General features: G+C 32.8%; 1 protein-coding gene across 2 annotated transcripts in view; it reads left to right on the top strand.

The window, feature by feature from the left end:
- Window positions 1-17,049, top strand: part of LOC118196548 (kelch domain-containing protein 1-like) — a 92,646-nt gene that overhangs the window by 40,109 nt on the left and 35,488 nt on the right. For both annotated transcript variants that reach the window (XM_035368010.2, XM_035368009.2), the window contains exons 4-5: window positions 11,882-11,963; window positions 14,662-14,730. In XM_035368010.2, coding sequence (XP_035223901.1) covers window positions 11,882-11,963; window positions 14,662-14,730 — 151 coding nt within the window. The remainder of the gene's footprint in view (window positions 1-11,881; window positions 11,964-14,661; window positions 14,731-17,049) is intronic.

Consider the following 17,049-nt stretch of genomic DNA (forward strand, 5'->3'; position numbering starts at 1 on the left):
CACCGACTCTAAGGATTTCTTCACTATCAAGAAAAGGATTTAATTTAAGGATTTTACTGCTGAGATTCAATTTCTTCCCTGCTTTCAAAAGTCTAATTTCTTCTCTAAATTCGGAATTTTGTGCATGATTTTAAAAATCAAATTGCTTGCCTTATCCAATTCTTGAACTGTTAAAAAACCCTTGAGTTTTAAAGATGTAGGTTTAATATTGTGGCAGAATCTTAAACACCATGCAGTTACGCGTTTCAATTTTTTCCAGGATGAAAACCTGGATGTCAATTCAAATTCAGCCTCTTGGCTAATAACAGAACATACAGTAGTTTGACGCTGTTCTACCTGTACCTCTTCCACCATAGGCTCGATCAAAAGATGATGAAGGTACATTTTTCTCTTTTAACCACACTGGTCCATTGAACCAAAGTTTATTTTCCACTAGATCAGAAGCTCTTAATCCACGTGAAACTATGTCAGCCGGATTGTCATTTCCCTTACAGTATTTCCATTGCGAAGGTGATACAACATCTTGTATTTCACGTACACGATTAGCAACAAAGGGTTTCCATTTATCAGCGGTACCCCTGATCCAGTGAAGAACAATTTTAGAGTCACTAAAAACAAAATACATTATATTCTTGGATATTAAATAATTTCCTTAAATATTTAACTATTCTTGCGGCAATAATGGCTCCCATAAGTTCTAAACGAGGCAAGGTTAATTTTTTAAGTGGGGAACACGGCTCTTTGAAAGAACAAAAGACGTACAGCAAGAATCAGGATCACGAAAATATACAATAGCTCCATATCCCTTGAGGCTGGCGTCACAAAAGACAAAAAGCTCTATTTTATCGAAATTTACACATTCATCATTTAATATGTATTTTCTAGGAATACACAAGTTGAGAATAACTTCAAGTTCAAAGTACCAAGTTTTAAATTTTTCACTCAAATAACTGGGCAAAATTGTGTCCCAATCAATACCCAATTCCCATAACTCTAATAAGAATTTTATTCTGATAACAAAGGGTGCAATGAATCCAACTGGGTCATAAATTTTTGCCACAATCTGTAATACCTTTCGCTTTGTAACGTGTTTCCAGTCAACTAGTTGTAAAAGTTCTTGTACATCTAATTTCAATGTGTCCTCATCCAAATCCCAAATTATTCCCAGCACCTTTAACGTTTTCTTATCCAAATTATCTTCCTTATTAATTAAACCAATATATTGCCAATGATTTTTTAAAGATACGGAATTTGATTCAAATTTTCTTAAGTTCATACCAGCGCCTTGAAGAATTTTAACTGCATCAGTTGATAATGATAAAACTTCTTCAACGGAGTTTGCTCCATGGATAAGGTCATCAACATATAAGAACTTATTTAACATGTCAACAGCTTTGCTATATTTCTTTTCATAACCCTTAATATGATGTTTGATAGTGGCGGACAAAATAAACGGACTTGTTGTCATTCCAAACGGCACTCGGCACATTCGGAAAACCTTAAAGCCTAAACTATTGTCACTATCGTCGTAAGAATGATCAAACCATAAGAACCTTAAAAAATTTCTATCTTCACTATCAATTTGAATTTGGTGAAAAGCCTTCTCTATGTCTGCACAAAATGCAACTTTATGTACGCGAAATTTTAAAATTATATCCAACAAATTAGGATTTAAATTAGGGCCTGTTATCAAACATTCATTTAACGATTTAGCTCCTTCAGACTTAGAAGAGGCATCATAAACTATTCTTATTCTTGTTGTTACTTTTCCTTCACGTATAACGGGCCTATGAAGCATATAATAACAGTTAGGTTCATTTTCAACAAACTTACATTGTTCAACAATCCCCCTTTCAACTTGTTCTCTAATTATATTATCATATTCATTATATAGGAAATCATTTCCCTTTAATTTATGCTTAAGTTCTAGAAATCGTTGTTTAGCAACGAAAAAATTATCAGCGAGTTGTGATTTATTGTCCTTCCAAAAGAGTTTTGTTTCGTATCTGCCGTTATTAAATTTTAAACTGTCGTTAAAATGCTTAATAGTATCCAAATCAGTTTCCGAAAATGTTTTGTTTTCATTTTCAATTCCTATCGAATCCAATTTCCAAAATGACTGTAAATCACATGTGTTTCCTTCAACCGCAGATAAAAACAACGCATTAATTCGAGTATTATTATTTTTTACTTTACCCATCACTGTGTATCCAAATATGGTCGGTACTATAAACAAACCATCATTTATCATTGAATTACTTCCTGTTTGTATATACCAGAAATGCTCCGCGCCAAGCAGAATATTTATGTTCTCATTAACGGGACTTGTATCCGAAAGTTCCAAACCTTTTTTAGTCATAAATTCTTTAATGTTTTGACATGTTGATGGCGGCTGGAATTCTATTGATGATATTAATTTTATCCCTATAGCTTCTACAACAAGGCAGTGATCATCGTTTTTATTTTTTATTTTTAGACTATATACATCAAATTCTTGCGAGTTACCGTGCTGATTTCCAAACGAATAAATTGTTAGAAATTCTTTTCTAATGACTTGCAATTCTAAATCGCGCGCTAACTTGTGGGTGATGAAGTTTCGTTCACTACCTGAATCAATTAATAATCTTACGATTCTCGATTTATTTTTGCTTTGAGCAATAACAGAACATGTCTGTAAAAGCACACTATTTTCAGGTTTTAGAGTGTTACAGTGGGAAGTAGATACTAAAGTTTTATTTTGCGTATCTGCGGAGTTAACATCTTCCATTTCTTTCGCTTTCAAACGGCAGAAAAGTTTATTATGTTTTTTGTCGTTACAATTTTCGCATGGTTGTATTTTTGAATGACAAAACGACCGCAAATGTGATCTCAGAAAGCATCTATAACAGCGACCTTCATGTTTTAATTTCTTTCGTTTTTGTTCGTCTGAAAATTTCAAACATCCGGCAGATGTATGTTCGTTTGATTTGCAGAATATGCAAAACATTTTTACCGATGTGTTAAAAGCAGAAGCTTGTGATTTGACTTTATAATTTTTTAACCCTTGTTTAGGATTAACCCCTGTGTATTTATTACCTTTTGAGCTATTAATCAAAATACTTGCTTCTCGGCATTCAGTTTCTATTTTAATGAACTCTATTAATTCACTTACTTCTATATTTTGGTTAGATGTTCTTTTTCTATGGAATTCAAGAGCTAAATCTTCAGGTAACAATTTAAGAATTATTGGGTTCAATAACTGTCCGTATGAACCACTAGTAACATCTAAACTACTTAAATTTCTAACGCAGATTTGTAACTGATCATAGAGCTTTCTTAACCCAAAAACATTTGAAGAACTTTTAACTGGTTCTAACTGTAACAACATCTGCATGAATTTTGATATAATAACATCTTTACGACCAAACCTCTCTTCTAAACTTTTAATGCATAGATCATAATTTTCTTCAGATAAAGCATAACCAGAAACACAATTATATGCTGAACCAGATAATAAACTTTTCAAATATGTAAACTTATCTATTTTAGATAAACTTGGATTAGAATGAATAGCATTATCATACGAATTAAAGAATTCGAGCCATTTACTGGGATCACCAGCAAATTTTTCAATGTTTAATTTAGGTAACTTTACTGAAGCACTACTTGTAACAACATTATTACCATTCAGAGTACTACTAATACCATTACTAGTTGTAATTATACTTCTTTCAACAACTTCATTACTGTTAATTTTCTTTACTTTACTAACAATCTTAGCTTTAAACGTTATAATTTTTTCATCATACTCTTCACATACAAGTAGTTCGTTATCATATTCTTTTTCATCAAATATGAGAGCATCGGTCTTTGAGTCAAGAGTTTTAAGTTTCTCATGGTATTCAATTAACAATTCATATGATGAATTTAGATATTCTAGATGTTCTTTACTTAATTCTTCCGATAATAATTTCTCAAGTTTATTTAGAAGTGTAGTAACTTTACTACGTACAATAGCACGTTTCTTTTTCTCTTTTGCTAAATCATCCATTATGTTTCGTTTTCAAAGATCGATACCAAGAACAAATGAATCAAAAGTCTTACCTTTCAAAAGGTAATTTTCCTTTTCGCGGGTTTCAGACCCCAAAAAAAAATGTGTGTTGTCTCTCTTCATGAGTCATAAATTCAAAGATCGTTTCGTTTCAGGAGTCAAGGTTGGGAGAGCATTAGAATTTCAAAGCAAAACTTCAAGATTTCTTAGAACATAGAAATAACATTTATTAACGATAAACTTATATTACTTCCGCCTATAGCGGCCATGAAACATAATCAAGCATCAAATAAATATGACATGCGTCATTGTTCATGTTCAAGCGTCAAGTGATATATTTTCCATCGGCACGCATCAAGAGCGCCACCTATCTACCAAAAAGATGGAACAGATGTTCTTTGGCCAAGCAACAAAGGTTACCATGCTGAAAATATGCCTATTGTACATGTGTAAAGAAGCATAAACCATGCTAGGTCTAGACACTACTGCCCTACTAGCAACGAACATGGGAGGGCAGGGGAACTACGATTAGCTATTCTTCAAAACTAGTAATGCACTCAGCACATGATGTATGATGACATGAGTATTCAGCCAATCATCAGATGAATCAGTTGGTTCCATTTTGCATACTGGTTCTCCTACCCTGTTTCTGTAAAATCTATACTTTTTCTCATACTTTTGGTAGATTGTAGATTTTCATGAATTTCCGTAGAAACTACGGATAATCCGTAGTAGTTGGAGTCTGTGAATAATAAACATCATAAAGCAAATTATATCTTCAACCAGTGGCACTAGCATTAAGAAATGAAAATATCATAAATATGATGATGGTTATTTAGAGTTTGGTTTTACATCAACATAAGTGAATGGTGAAGAGAGACCAAAATGTGTATTGTGTGTGAAGGTTTTAGCAGAGGATTGTATGCTTCCCAAGTAAGTTAAAGTGCCATTTAGAAGCTAATCATCACAGCATGGTTGGCAAACCTCGTGATTTTATTTGCCAGGGAGGTAAATGGACTGAAACAAGAAAATAGAGTAAATGTTTTAAGACTGTATCAATATCAAACAATGCTTAATAATGGTGTAATATGTTGTAAGTCAGCTTAGAGAATCATAAAATGTAAGAAGTCTATACCATTGCTAAAGAACTTATTCTGTCAGCTGCTATAGATATTGTAAACATTGTGGTTGGAGAGTGGGCTGGGAAGCAGCTTTTAAAAGTGCCTTTGTCCAATAATACAGTTAGGCAGATCATACAATATATGGCAGAGGATATCAATAATCAATTAATTGAAGTATTAAAAGAGTTGAATTTGGATTGCACCTAGATGAGGCTAGTCATAATGGTGCTCATTTGACATGCTCTGTATATTTATAGAAAGTAATATTGTTGCATTCTACGGTTTTGTGGATTTGGAGTAATTGATGAAGATTAAAAACATAATTTATTCATCATTATTACACAGGACAGTGCCAAATATGCATTACAATCATCAGAAAACTACGATTAAGACAGTGAAACAATCAGCAACACAACTTTCAGACTCTAACAGTGAAGCACTAAAGTACAGCTCTCAACTCAGTTCTGTCATTCGCAATCTCAAAACACTACTACTAAACTCAACATACTCTAGATACTCTTCATGATAAACCGCTCTGTGTAAGGCAGGGTATTATAGCTTTTGATCTGCTTTCGAGGACATTCTCATGAAAACCGGTATGAATTCATTCTAGAATGTTCTCAGTCAGTCTATGGCATATCGCCAATGTTTTTGCCAAATGGGAAATTTCAGGCCAAATCTGGCAACCATGCATTTCGTTGCCATTTTCTGCCAACCCTAAATGTGCTTTTCGGAGAAGCTATCTTACCATAGCTGGGCATTTCACAACAATATTATTAATGAAGACATTTGTAAAAATATCATTGCAGGAGTGAAGGCTCAGGACTTATTTGAGATTCTTGGTACATTTATATCTGAAAATAATTTGAATTGGCAAAAGTGCATTGATGTCTAAATCGATGGAGCTTCTACAGCAGATGAACAGTACAGCAGACTACAGCAGACCAAAGAATCCGAGTTCTGCATTGAATCATGTGTTAGAAAGTGAGGTGAATGTGGTAAATTTTATAAAATGTTCTCCATTGAAAACAAAATTTTTAAAAAACTGTGTGAAGATTGAGCCCAACACTCGTCTTTGTTGTACTATAGCAATGCACTTGTGGTGATAGTCAGTCACATACATACCTTTGAATTGCGGCAAGAAATTAATTTTCTTTAAAGAAAAGTAATTCAAAGATGCAGAAGATTTCGCTGACACCAATTTTTTAATAAAATTGGGATATTTTGTGTCATTTTTGAGAAATCTGAGTTCCTTTAATCTCTACCTGCAGGGGAAAAAACATGCATCTTTTGAAGTCAGCAGAAAAAAATATTAGCTTTTGTAAAAAAAAAAAAAAAAAAAAAAAAAAAAAAAAACCTCAAACTACGGAGAAAATTGAATGAAGATGCAGGCAAAGATTGTTTTTTAATATTGCAGCAATTTTTGATGTTGAATAAACTTGATCTCTCCCAAGATACAAAAACCATATTTGAAGAGCATTTATCACAGCTAATTAGCTGGTTTGCAAGAGACTTTCACAATGAAAATTTCAGTGGGATTGTATGGATTCAAGATCCATATAACATTAGTAATCCATTTGAATTTACTTCTTTGGAAGAAGAGAATCTTATTGGGTTAACTTGCGACAACAGCTTGAAAGTAAAAATTTGGCAACCTAGAGCTGACAGAATTTAGGATGCGAGAAGTAAAAGTAAAAGATGAATATCCCCTTCTAAGTGATAAGGTCGAGCATATTTTAATACCATTCTCATTCTTGTATTTTTGTACAAAGTTAGGCATTTGGGGGGGGTAGCTGTAATAAAAAGCAAAAAATCAGTGTGGAAAAGGAATTGAGGGTGGCCATATCCAATTTAATTTTACAATTTAAGAAAATATGCGGTGATTTACAGGCTCATCCATTACATTAATTATCAATAATAATAAACTTAAAAAATATTTAAAAATGAAGATACACAAGTTTTGTTTATTTTATCTCTTACTTATGATTAGTCATAATTTTGCCTAGGGAAAGAAGGGTACCATGGAAAATTTTTAGTTGAAACAAGGTGCCGCAACTCTGAAAAGTTTGGAACCACTGAATTAACACATCAAGTGTGTCTGCATGTATTATATGCTACATTGTTACAGTGGGAAGCAAGGGAGGAAAAAATTTCTGAGAAAGGATATTAAACTTCCGACTATCCAAAATGCAATACTGTAAAGGAAATATACAAACAGAATAAAACTTGCATCGTATGTATACCATGATGGATTATGCAAGTGATTAAAATTTCATCGCGCACACACATCATAGATGATTGTAGTGCTCCGTGTAATTTGTATGTAAAAGGAGGAAAGTCTGCTGTTTTGAATAACTTAAATTGTTCTCTCATGAAATTTTTTGCAGCTCCGGTATACATCGTAGAAAAATGAAAGCATCATTTGAACATGTTTCTGATTTCGACTTAGGTATAATCATTGCGTACTGAGATTGAAGATTATCCTTCTAGAAAATCAGTCATGTTGGATGTAGCCAAGCAATAGTCATGCAAATATGGAATTGCTAAATGGAGGAGATAACAATTAACAGACAGGAGAAATTGCAACTACTTCGTTTCATCACTGCACGAGAAGACGGGCATATTGTGTGCAAGGAAATAATGAAACACTCTGCCATATCTGTAGCCATATCACAACATGTGCAGTCTGTAACAAAACAATCAATATCTGCATGAACAGTTTGATGTTGTTTGCAGTACAATAAACTGTCTGCTAGGCTTTCCTAACTTTAAACCGCAGGCATTTGCATTTGCAATGGTGCATGGAATGTGAGATAGGTCATTTGAATGGCATAGTATTTTAAACAAATCACACTTTTGCCTGCAGTACCACAATGATTGAGTTTGGAGACACTGGAGAAAGGCTGCTCAATTGTTATGTTATACGAGGGTTGGAACTTTAATGGTGGCAACACAGCTGAAAAAACGCTACGCAACAAAACCAAAGAATATCGCGTATACCACACGTAAACTACATACCTACCTTACCTCTCAGCAAAAAGACTCGTCCTGCCTACGTCATGCGCATGCGGAGTGACACGAAGAACGGATCCTTGTATTAGCTCGCGGTCTAAAATAAGTGTTGTCAGGATGTTTTCAAAACAAGAACAACGATGTTGGATAAAAATTGAATGTGCCAGAGGTCGTACAGCACGACAGTGTCATCAAGGGCTTCAAGAAGCTTGCGGAGAATCTGCATTGCCTTACAGAACCGTAGCAAGATGGGTGAAAGCATTCAATGAAGGACGCCAAAACATGGCAGACATGCTGCGGCCAGGTCGTCCAAGTGTCAGCGATGCAGACGTGCAAGCTGTTGCCGCACTAATGGACAGTGATCGCCGCCAAACGATTCGTCAGCTGGCCGGACAAACAGGATCAGCGCATACGACTGTGCTGCACGTTCTGAAGGAACGCCTGTCCATGAGAAAAATTGCTTCACGATGAGTTCCACATCAATTGACGGAAATGCAGAAATGGCTACGATACGATGCTGCCCGAACCCATCTGGAGCGCTATGAGTGCGAAGGAGATGCTTTTTTACGCCGTATCATTACGCTGGATGAGACTTGGGCCCGATCGTACCAGCCAGAACTGAAACACCAATCAAACGAATGGCGTCATCACGGGTCACCACGACATTCGAAATTTCGTCAGAACCCCAGCAATGTGAAAGAAAGTTATGGTCATTCTCGTGTACAACTGTGATGGTGTCATCCTAATGCATACCGTTCCCCCACAGCAGACCGTCACTGCACAGTATTACTGAGCATTTTTTGAGCACAATCTCCGACCAGCTTTGAGAAAAAAACGGTGACACTTTCTGCAGAATGCTTCTCTCATTTTGCATGACAATGTTCGGCCGCATGCAGCGCAAGCTGTGACTGATTTGTTCAAGCGATGGGGCTGGAAAGTGCTTTACCATCCACCATACTCCCCAGATCTAAGCCCTTGTGACTATGACTTAATTCCTAAGATGAAGGAACCACTTCGTGGCACTTGCTTCCAAACTGTTCCTGAGATTCTTGCGGCAGTAGACCGGTCCATTCAAACTATCAACAAAACAGGCACTGCTACAGGTATTCTGCGACTTCCACATCATTGGAAACGGGTTGTACACAATGCTGGCGAATATATTGAAGGACTGTAAAACAGGGTGACATGAATCACTTTTGTATTCCTTGTAAATAAATAAATAGTTGCCACTATTAAAGTTCTAACCCTCGTATATCATCATACTGATCCTGCACCTGGAGTTATGGTGTGGTTTGGTATTAGATTCAACTCCTACATCCCCCCTAGTATGTATTATTGGTACATTTACCAGCCATATTTCTGGTGTTTGTTCTCTATCCTTACCTTCAAGGCTTGCATGCAGCCACATTTCAACAGGGCAGTGCATGACCACATGTTGCACACAAGCCGTCTTCTTAGTTCACCATATTGAATTTTTATTCCAGCCTGCCAGTTCTCCAGGCTATCGAACATGTCTGGTCAATGATTGGGGAATGCCTAGCCAGGCATGCCACTCTCATGGATGCGCTAGATGAATTGGCTACATTTGGAGGCAGCATGAGCTGCCATTCCTCAATAACACATCAAAAGCCAAAGCTTTCAACATCTAAAGCCATGGTGTTTAGCAGTGGTTATTGACAAAACATGGAGGCAACACTCCTTACTGATTTCTTGTTTTCCTCACTTCAAAGAAGGCTGTATTTCAAATCAGTTAACATTGATATTATATGTAATCGTTGAAATAAATTTGGCTTTGGTATCTTGTGCCCTTTGTGTTGCCTTTTGGATAGCTGGCAGTGTATAAGGAAGAGAAAATATGTCAATAGTATATTACACTGTATTCATCCATATCATAAATGTAGATCATCTGTTTACAAGATGAAGTTATCTCTCTCTGTCAATTGCAATAATATTGCTTTTTATAAGTTCCAAAATTCTATAGTTATTCTATGTATTGCAAATACTAGACATGAAAAATGAGAAGAGTTTTAACAAACAAAATGTCTGAAAAGTCTGCTGTACATATCAAACAGTTGACTTTTTTTTTTAAATGGCATAATTTCTCTGAGCTTCTTAGAGGAATACATGCATTAATTATGTGAATTTCATTTGCAGATTATTGGGGTATTTAAGGTTTTCAGTTACTTTGTTAAACACAATGAAAAATTACAAGTTCATTCTTGCCATGGCTCAGTTTATTGAGTTAATTGATGTTCATGCAGAAATGACTTAATATCATAATTGATTCTTACAGAACTTCACTTTCCCTGTACTACAGTACAAAGTCCGTAATCCGAACTTGTCGAGACTTCGGCGATTCCGGATTAGGGGTTTTTCCGGATTATAGATCATCAATTTAAATCTGGTAAGATGGCATGCAGAAATTGTACAATGAAAAATATGAAACCATAATTTATGAAATAAAGAGCATTTATAATCTAAAGGGTATAAATTTAAGGGAAAAAAAAAAAAAAGCTTAATATTTATTTTTTTTACTTTAGTAAACATTTCTATCAATGTAAGTTGTTTAAGTTGCTTCGTTTTTTATCTAATACTTCCTCTTTAATTCTATAAGCATACATAATTTCTTGTTCAGTTACAAAGTTCCACTGTTCAAGTCCTGTAATTGCTGTGTCGAGAATATAACTTGTCAATCGAAATTTTTTCGTTTTCAATAATCTCCCTGTCATTTTTTTCACTATTGGAAGCACTCATGGGTAAATGCTTTTACTGGCTTTACGCGCATGCGTAAGTTTAGGGTTTTGAGGTCCGGATTATAGATCATTCCGGATAATGGACGTCCGAATTAGGGACTTTGTACTGTAGTAACAAAAGACAGCTGCAGAATTTAAAATTTTAATTTTTTATTTAGCATTTTATGCTGTAGGTGCTGTGTGAAGCTTGCAGATGTTTGTATTATAATATGCTGATAAATTTAATCTTTTTTATAATAGATTTGTATTTATTTTACTGGCATTAATAAAAGAGACTAGTATCTATCTTTATTTTATGCACCTACTTTTTTGTGTGATAATCATAGATTACAATTATTACTTAGTTTTTTTCAGTATATTTAGTAAAAAGATGCATGAGTAAATAAAGCTGTGCTACTCAAACTTACATAATCTTGTTGTTAACATAAGGCTTAAGCTATTTTCATGGAACAATGACAGTTATCCAGCAGTAATCTAAACTTATATAAATTTTTATTCATCTCTCTATCAAAAAGAATATACTAAAAACCTACTAAATTATAGGTAATGGTAGTTACTAAAGTTTAGTTTTTTTTTTTTTTTTTCCCTTCATTTTGTAATTATATTGCTGATTTCTTTGTGTGATGCTGTGTTGATGATTATTAAGTGTATCAAAATTCATCTGAAGCTATTTTAACAATTGAAGGTTAAAGATATATGAGCATTTTTTTTAATATTGACTGTAAATTGGTTTATATATATATATATATATATATTGATATTGACTATGAAAAATGTCAACTTTTCTTGAAATTTGTTTTTTAAATGCTTAGCTTAGTAAAGAGAAATTTCCTTGAAAATTGCTGTAATAAATAGTATTATGTGTATTATAATTGTTTTCTGTTTAAAATATTTGGTTTCAACTTTAGCAACTTATGCAAAACATATGAAACACCTTCTTATTTAAAAATTCTCTTCTTCCTCAGATTATATACCTTTGGTGGTTTTGGAAACCCTGACAGTGCTGCCGCTTATGATTTTCAGTTTGTTTTCTACCATTTGCTTTGGGTAAGTAAAAGTACCACCATTAGAAAGTATGCATTATGAAGTAGGTATTTTGATTGGTTAGAATATTATAAAATATTATTTTACGGAAAGTAATATTTTACAGCCATTGCTTCTTAAATGTTTTTTATTCATGACCCCTTTTTTTATTATAGTTTTTTTTTTTTGTGACCCCACACATTAAATATAGAATAAAGATATAAAAATAATTTTCTTTTTTATAAGTGATGTATGTATTTCTATAGTAAAAATTATGCACATGAAAGAAGCAATTTTTGTATTTGTTTAAACTATATAAAAGTTAATGGAAATAAATTACAGTTTAATGAGAGGGATGTGCTTGTTTTTATGCTGTGTAACAAATTAAATCTTGGTGCAATATTCTACACTGCTGGAAATAATTTTTTTCAGTATTGAACAATATTTGGATCTGGATAAGCCATTTCACATAAGTGTGTAGTGTCAAATGACAGAAGAACATTTAATGCAATTTTAGAAACTGCGAAATTCAGTTCCAATCTAGAATTCAGTTAAAGATTTTTGTGGAAATACATATTTTGAGTCACATGATAGTTCAAAGATTTCTTTTGGGATTTATATTGCTGATGAAGTTTTTTAATGTAATTTCTTGTATCTGAATTAAATTTTCATGACCCCATTGGAGCAGCAATCCACAGTTTATCTTTTTAAAAACCAAAGCCTTTGCTAACATGTACCTTAAAACCCAAAATGGTTTTTGAGAGTCACAGCTATTTCTTCCCCATCCATGAACACACTAAGAAGTGTGAAGATTTCAAATGACATTCTTTATTCTTCTGACAAATAAAGATAAGAAACCACAAATAAATCCTTTTAGAACAAGCTGTCAACAATAAACTGATAACAATGCATTTGGGGAAACTGTACCTGCTACTGCATACCTTAGGGGAAGGGAGAAAACTACATCGGAATTTCGGGCGGTTGTGGTCATATGAATGAAAGGCCCTCTGGGCAGATATGGTCTTCAAAGAGGTAAGAAATGTCGAGAAGGAAAAGACTTATGCTTTTTATGAAAAGTTTGTAATTAAAACAAAATTTCAAATCTGCATTTAACAAAAATAAATAAATAAAAAAAAAAAATTAATGTCCAAAATCCAGTATCCAGAATAATTTAGTATCTGGACTTTCGAACCACCAGTTTTTTCTTTTTATTTAGAATTTTTTAAGCGTAAAGAGGGAAAGAGCTAGTTTTGGAAATTAGTGTCTGTATGCTTAGTGCTTCATGTAGATATTTTTTCATAATATAGTATTTGCAAGATCCCTAATTCTGAATTTCTGTTTAGCGCTAAATAAAATAAATACCTTTATGTTGAAGAAACACAATCATTTATTAACTTACATCTATACAATTGATGATTTGTTGACTTTGTAGATGCCTTTTTGTTTGTCTTACATCTCAAACCAAAATATTTTACCAAAGTTCATTGCTGATTTTACTCTTAGTAAATAACTTATATCCCTGAGGTCAAACTGGCAATCATTTGTTATTATTGATTGCTTTCATCTCTATATGACTATCATCTCATGGCAGCCTGAGAAATGACTCGTCCAGCGATGTCAAAAACATTTTTTTTTTAATATTAGTAATTGAATACTAAACAGCATGGTAACTTTTAATGTGTACATTACCCTTGCCAACAGTTATTAACTTCAGCCGATTTTACTATTAAGCATTCACAAGGAGAAATTTAAAAATTCCTTTCCCTGTGCAAAGAACTGATTTTGTAAATGATATTCATATGCCAAAAGATTACATTTAGTGCTGTTACATTAAGAAAAACTGATTTGTTATTCAAATTTAACCTGAAATATATGTAGGTTTTGGTTTAGGTTAGAAAGGTTTCAGTTCTTAAAATTTTGAGTTCAAGTTCCGAATTAGCTACATCATGAGCATTATACAAGCCATACGAGATGGATCGATCTAGAAATGATGTAGTCTAGAAAAATTATTACGATTTTTAGAATAGAGAGGAAATACACAAATTAAAAATGAGGAAGTGAGAGGTTATTACTAAATTTAATTATAAACCTGATTCACATATTTTTATCTTACACACACACATCTAATTAATTACAGTTTAATGAGAGGGATGTGCTTGTTTTTATGCTGTGTAACAAATTAAATCTACACTGCTGTTGTAAAGAGAGAAGTAGAGGGCGCTGCTTGGCAGTAGCGCAATGCATGTAAGTAGAAACGAAATGTCGTTTGATTAGGCAACATGATTTCTGTGAAGGTAGTCCACCTAACAATAGGACAGTTGTAAATATGTAAATATAACGAATAATAAATAGCATTAGAAAACTGAACCATCGGATGTTTTGTGATTGCTCTACAGGCCGCCATGGATAAATGCAGGTTCGTCACAACTGCTGGAAATAATTTTTTTCAGCATCATTAGAAATAATTTTTTTCAGCATATCTATTTATACATACATATACATATTTTATAACAGAAATACAAATAAATTTCTTTCTTTATGTTATGCATGTATATGTATTTATTTGGAAGTAAAATCTCACTTGAATAATGTCAATTTAAATATCTTAGTTTGCAGTATTTTCATATGTCAAAGCAATGTTATATACTATATGTAAATATATCTTATATTAAAAGTTTTTTTTTTTTTTTTTTTTTTTTTTTTTTTTTTAAACTCCTTGTAGAGAGGCTGGACAAACCAATTTTTTGAGTATGACCCACAAAAGAATCAGTGGAACAGACCAGTATGCACGGTAAGATTTAAATAATGAATCTCAGAGTACTTGTATGATAAACTTTGTAATGTAATTGTAAAAACTGTAGCTGTAAATTTTAATTTACTAGTGTATTCTGCCCTTTTTGCTAATTTTATCATGTAAAAATTCAGAGGAGGAAATTGTGTAAATAATTTAATTTCCAAAGAACACAGTTACAGCAAGAAGCTAACAAATGAAAGGTATTCATGACAAGCTACTGGTAACTATGACAATGTTAATATTCATCATACTATTCACAATACTGTTATTCGTCAGTTAAAGCCCATATGCCCAAAATCCACCAACAAATTAGTAAGAAAAAGGCGACCATTTGTGAATAAATCCATTTTAAAATTTAGGGGAGCTCACTTTCTGAATATTCTTGTGCAAGGGGTAAATTACATGAATATTAAAAAAATTTTCAGATCCCTCTGCTAAAAAAGCTTGGAAGAAATATGCAAGTAAATATGTTTTTTTTTTATTATTAAATGTGTCTTGTATTTGAAACAGGATTCATTTGCAAATAGTGGTCAGTATAATTTTCATGTATCCTATTTTTTTATGAATGTTTTCGGCATTTCAGCATATATTTGAGATTGCATATACTTTATTCTGTTTTATTTTTCATTGTGAAGTAAAATTTTAAAAACTATAATCTCGTTGCAACTGGTCTGATATTTGGAATAAGTGAAGCAGAAATTTTCTGATTGTTTCACTTTATTGTCACATAACTGGCATCCAGATTTAATTTACGAGTGCATTTTTTGCAGTAACTCAACATATCTATCAATAATATTTAAAAAATTGATGTATAATTCAGGGAGTGATAAATGTATTGTAACTAGTTATTGTTAAAAAAATATGTTTTTAAACACATGAAAGGGAGCAATTTCAAAGTCTGTGGAATTTGTGCATAGAGTTGGGTCCCCCCCCCTCCTTTTTGTGATCTCGGATATTCAATATAAAAATTAATTTTTTCCCATAAATTATTTGTTTCCTAGGTAAACCGTATACATATGAGAGGTCGTAAGATTTTTTTCAAGTATGCAAAAACTAACGAAAGAAAATCATGTTTTAATGAGATGAGTGGGCTTGTTTTTTGCTGCATAACAAATTAAATCTTTGTGCTATATTTGATATCACTCGTCAGTGTCTTCCAGCATTAAACAGTGTTTGGATTTAATAAGCTGAGAATGTTGTTTCACATAAGTATGTGGTGCTAAATGGCAGAAGAACATTTAATGCCATTTATGAGTCCATGTATTTACAGAGATTTAAAAATAAACAGCTGTTAAAGGCACAGCTTTTAATAAAGTTAAATAATTTTGATAGCATCCTGAAGCACATTAATGAATTCACTGTAAATTTTTTCACTGCAAGAACTTCCCTTTGGATCAGTCAGTGTGTAAAAGTTACGTGATCATTATCAGCAGCTTTAATAAATAATTCTAAACAAATATTTTCATTCATCCATTGCTTTCGCATCATCCCTGCATATTTCAATGCAATTTTTCCATTCTAAATCTTCAGTTTTAAAAAGTTCAGTTAATTTATTACAGATAGAGTTTGCACATTTTTAGAATAATTTCAGTATAGAATTAAAAAAAAAAAAAAAAAAAAAAAAGCAAATGTTTTGAAATAAAAATTTTTGGCAGTAGCTTATTATTTGAAATGAGAATTATCATCTGGTATTTTTAAATTTATTCTTCTTTAAAAATGTATCATGTAAACAATCTGTGGATTGAGAGACTTTTATATGCTTTATTAAGAGAAATATACCTAATACATTGTTCAGAAACATTGTGAAATGAATGGTATTAAAATTTCTAAGGGCAAAATAAGCAACATTATTATTTGAAAAGGGGAAAAAATCATCAGTCATTACTTTTACATGGAAATAAGATGCCAAACGAATACCCAAAACACATACTATTTCAGGTTTCTAAAATTATTGGTAACAAAACACAATCCACCAGCATAGAAATACATCTGTGTCTTAAATGTGTCTGTAGCAACAGTAAATAAAATATTAAACCTAGATTTACAACTCAAATAAGTTAAAAACGTAATGTTTGCCAGCTTCAATGAATGTGGCTCAGCGAAGAACAATTTGTAAAATCCTGTATGAAAACTATTATTAGGAGGTAAATAGAAATGCATTGTGACCCGTGATGAAATGTGTTTACCGAAATGACTGCAACAAAAAAGTTCATTATTGAAAGCAAAGAGGAAACAAATACATACCTGGTTCTGTCAATGCAAAGAAAGCTTCAGTAATGTTTTATGATTGTTGCAGAATTCTCTTATAGTGGGAAA

The sequence above is a fragment of the Stegodyphus dumicola genome, chromosome 6 (genome assembly GCF_044657685.1).
Source record: "Stegodyphus dumicola isolate Sdum_Otavi_A_Nest chromosome 6, ASM4465768v1".
NCBI classification, from domain to species: domain Eukaryota; kingdom Metazoa; phylum Arthropoda; class Arachnida; order Araneae; family Eresidae; genus Stegodyphus; species Stegodyphus dumicola.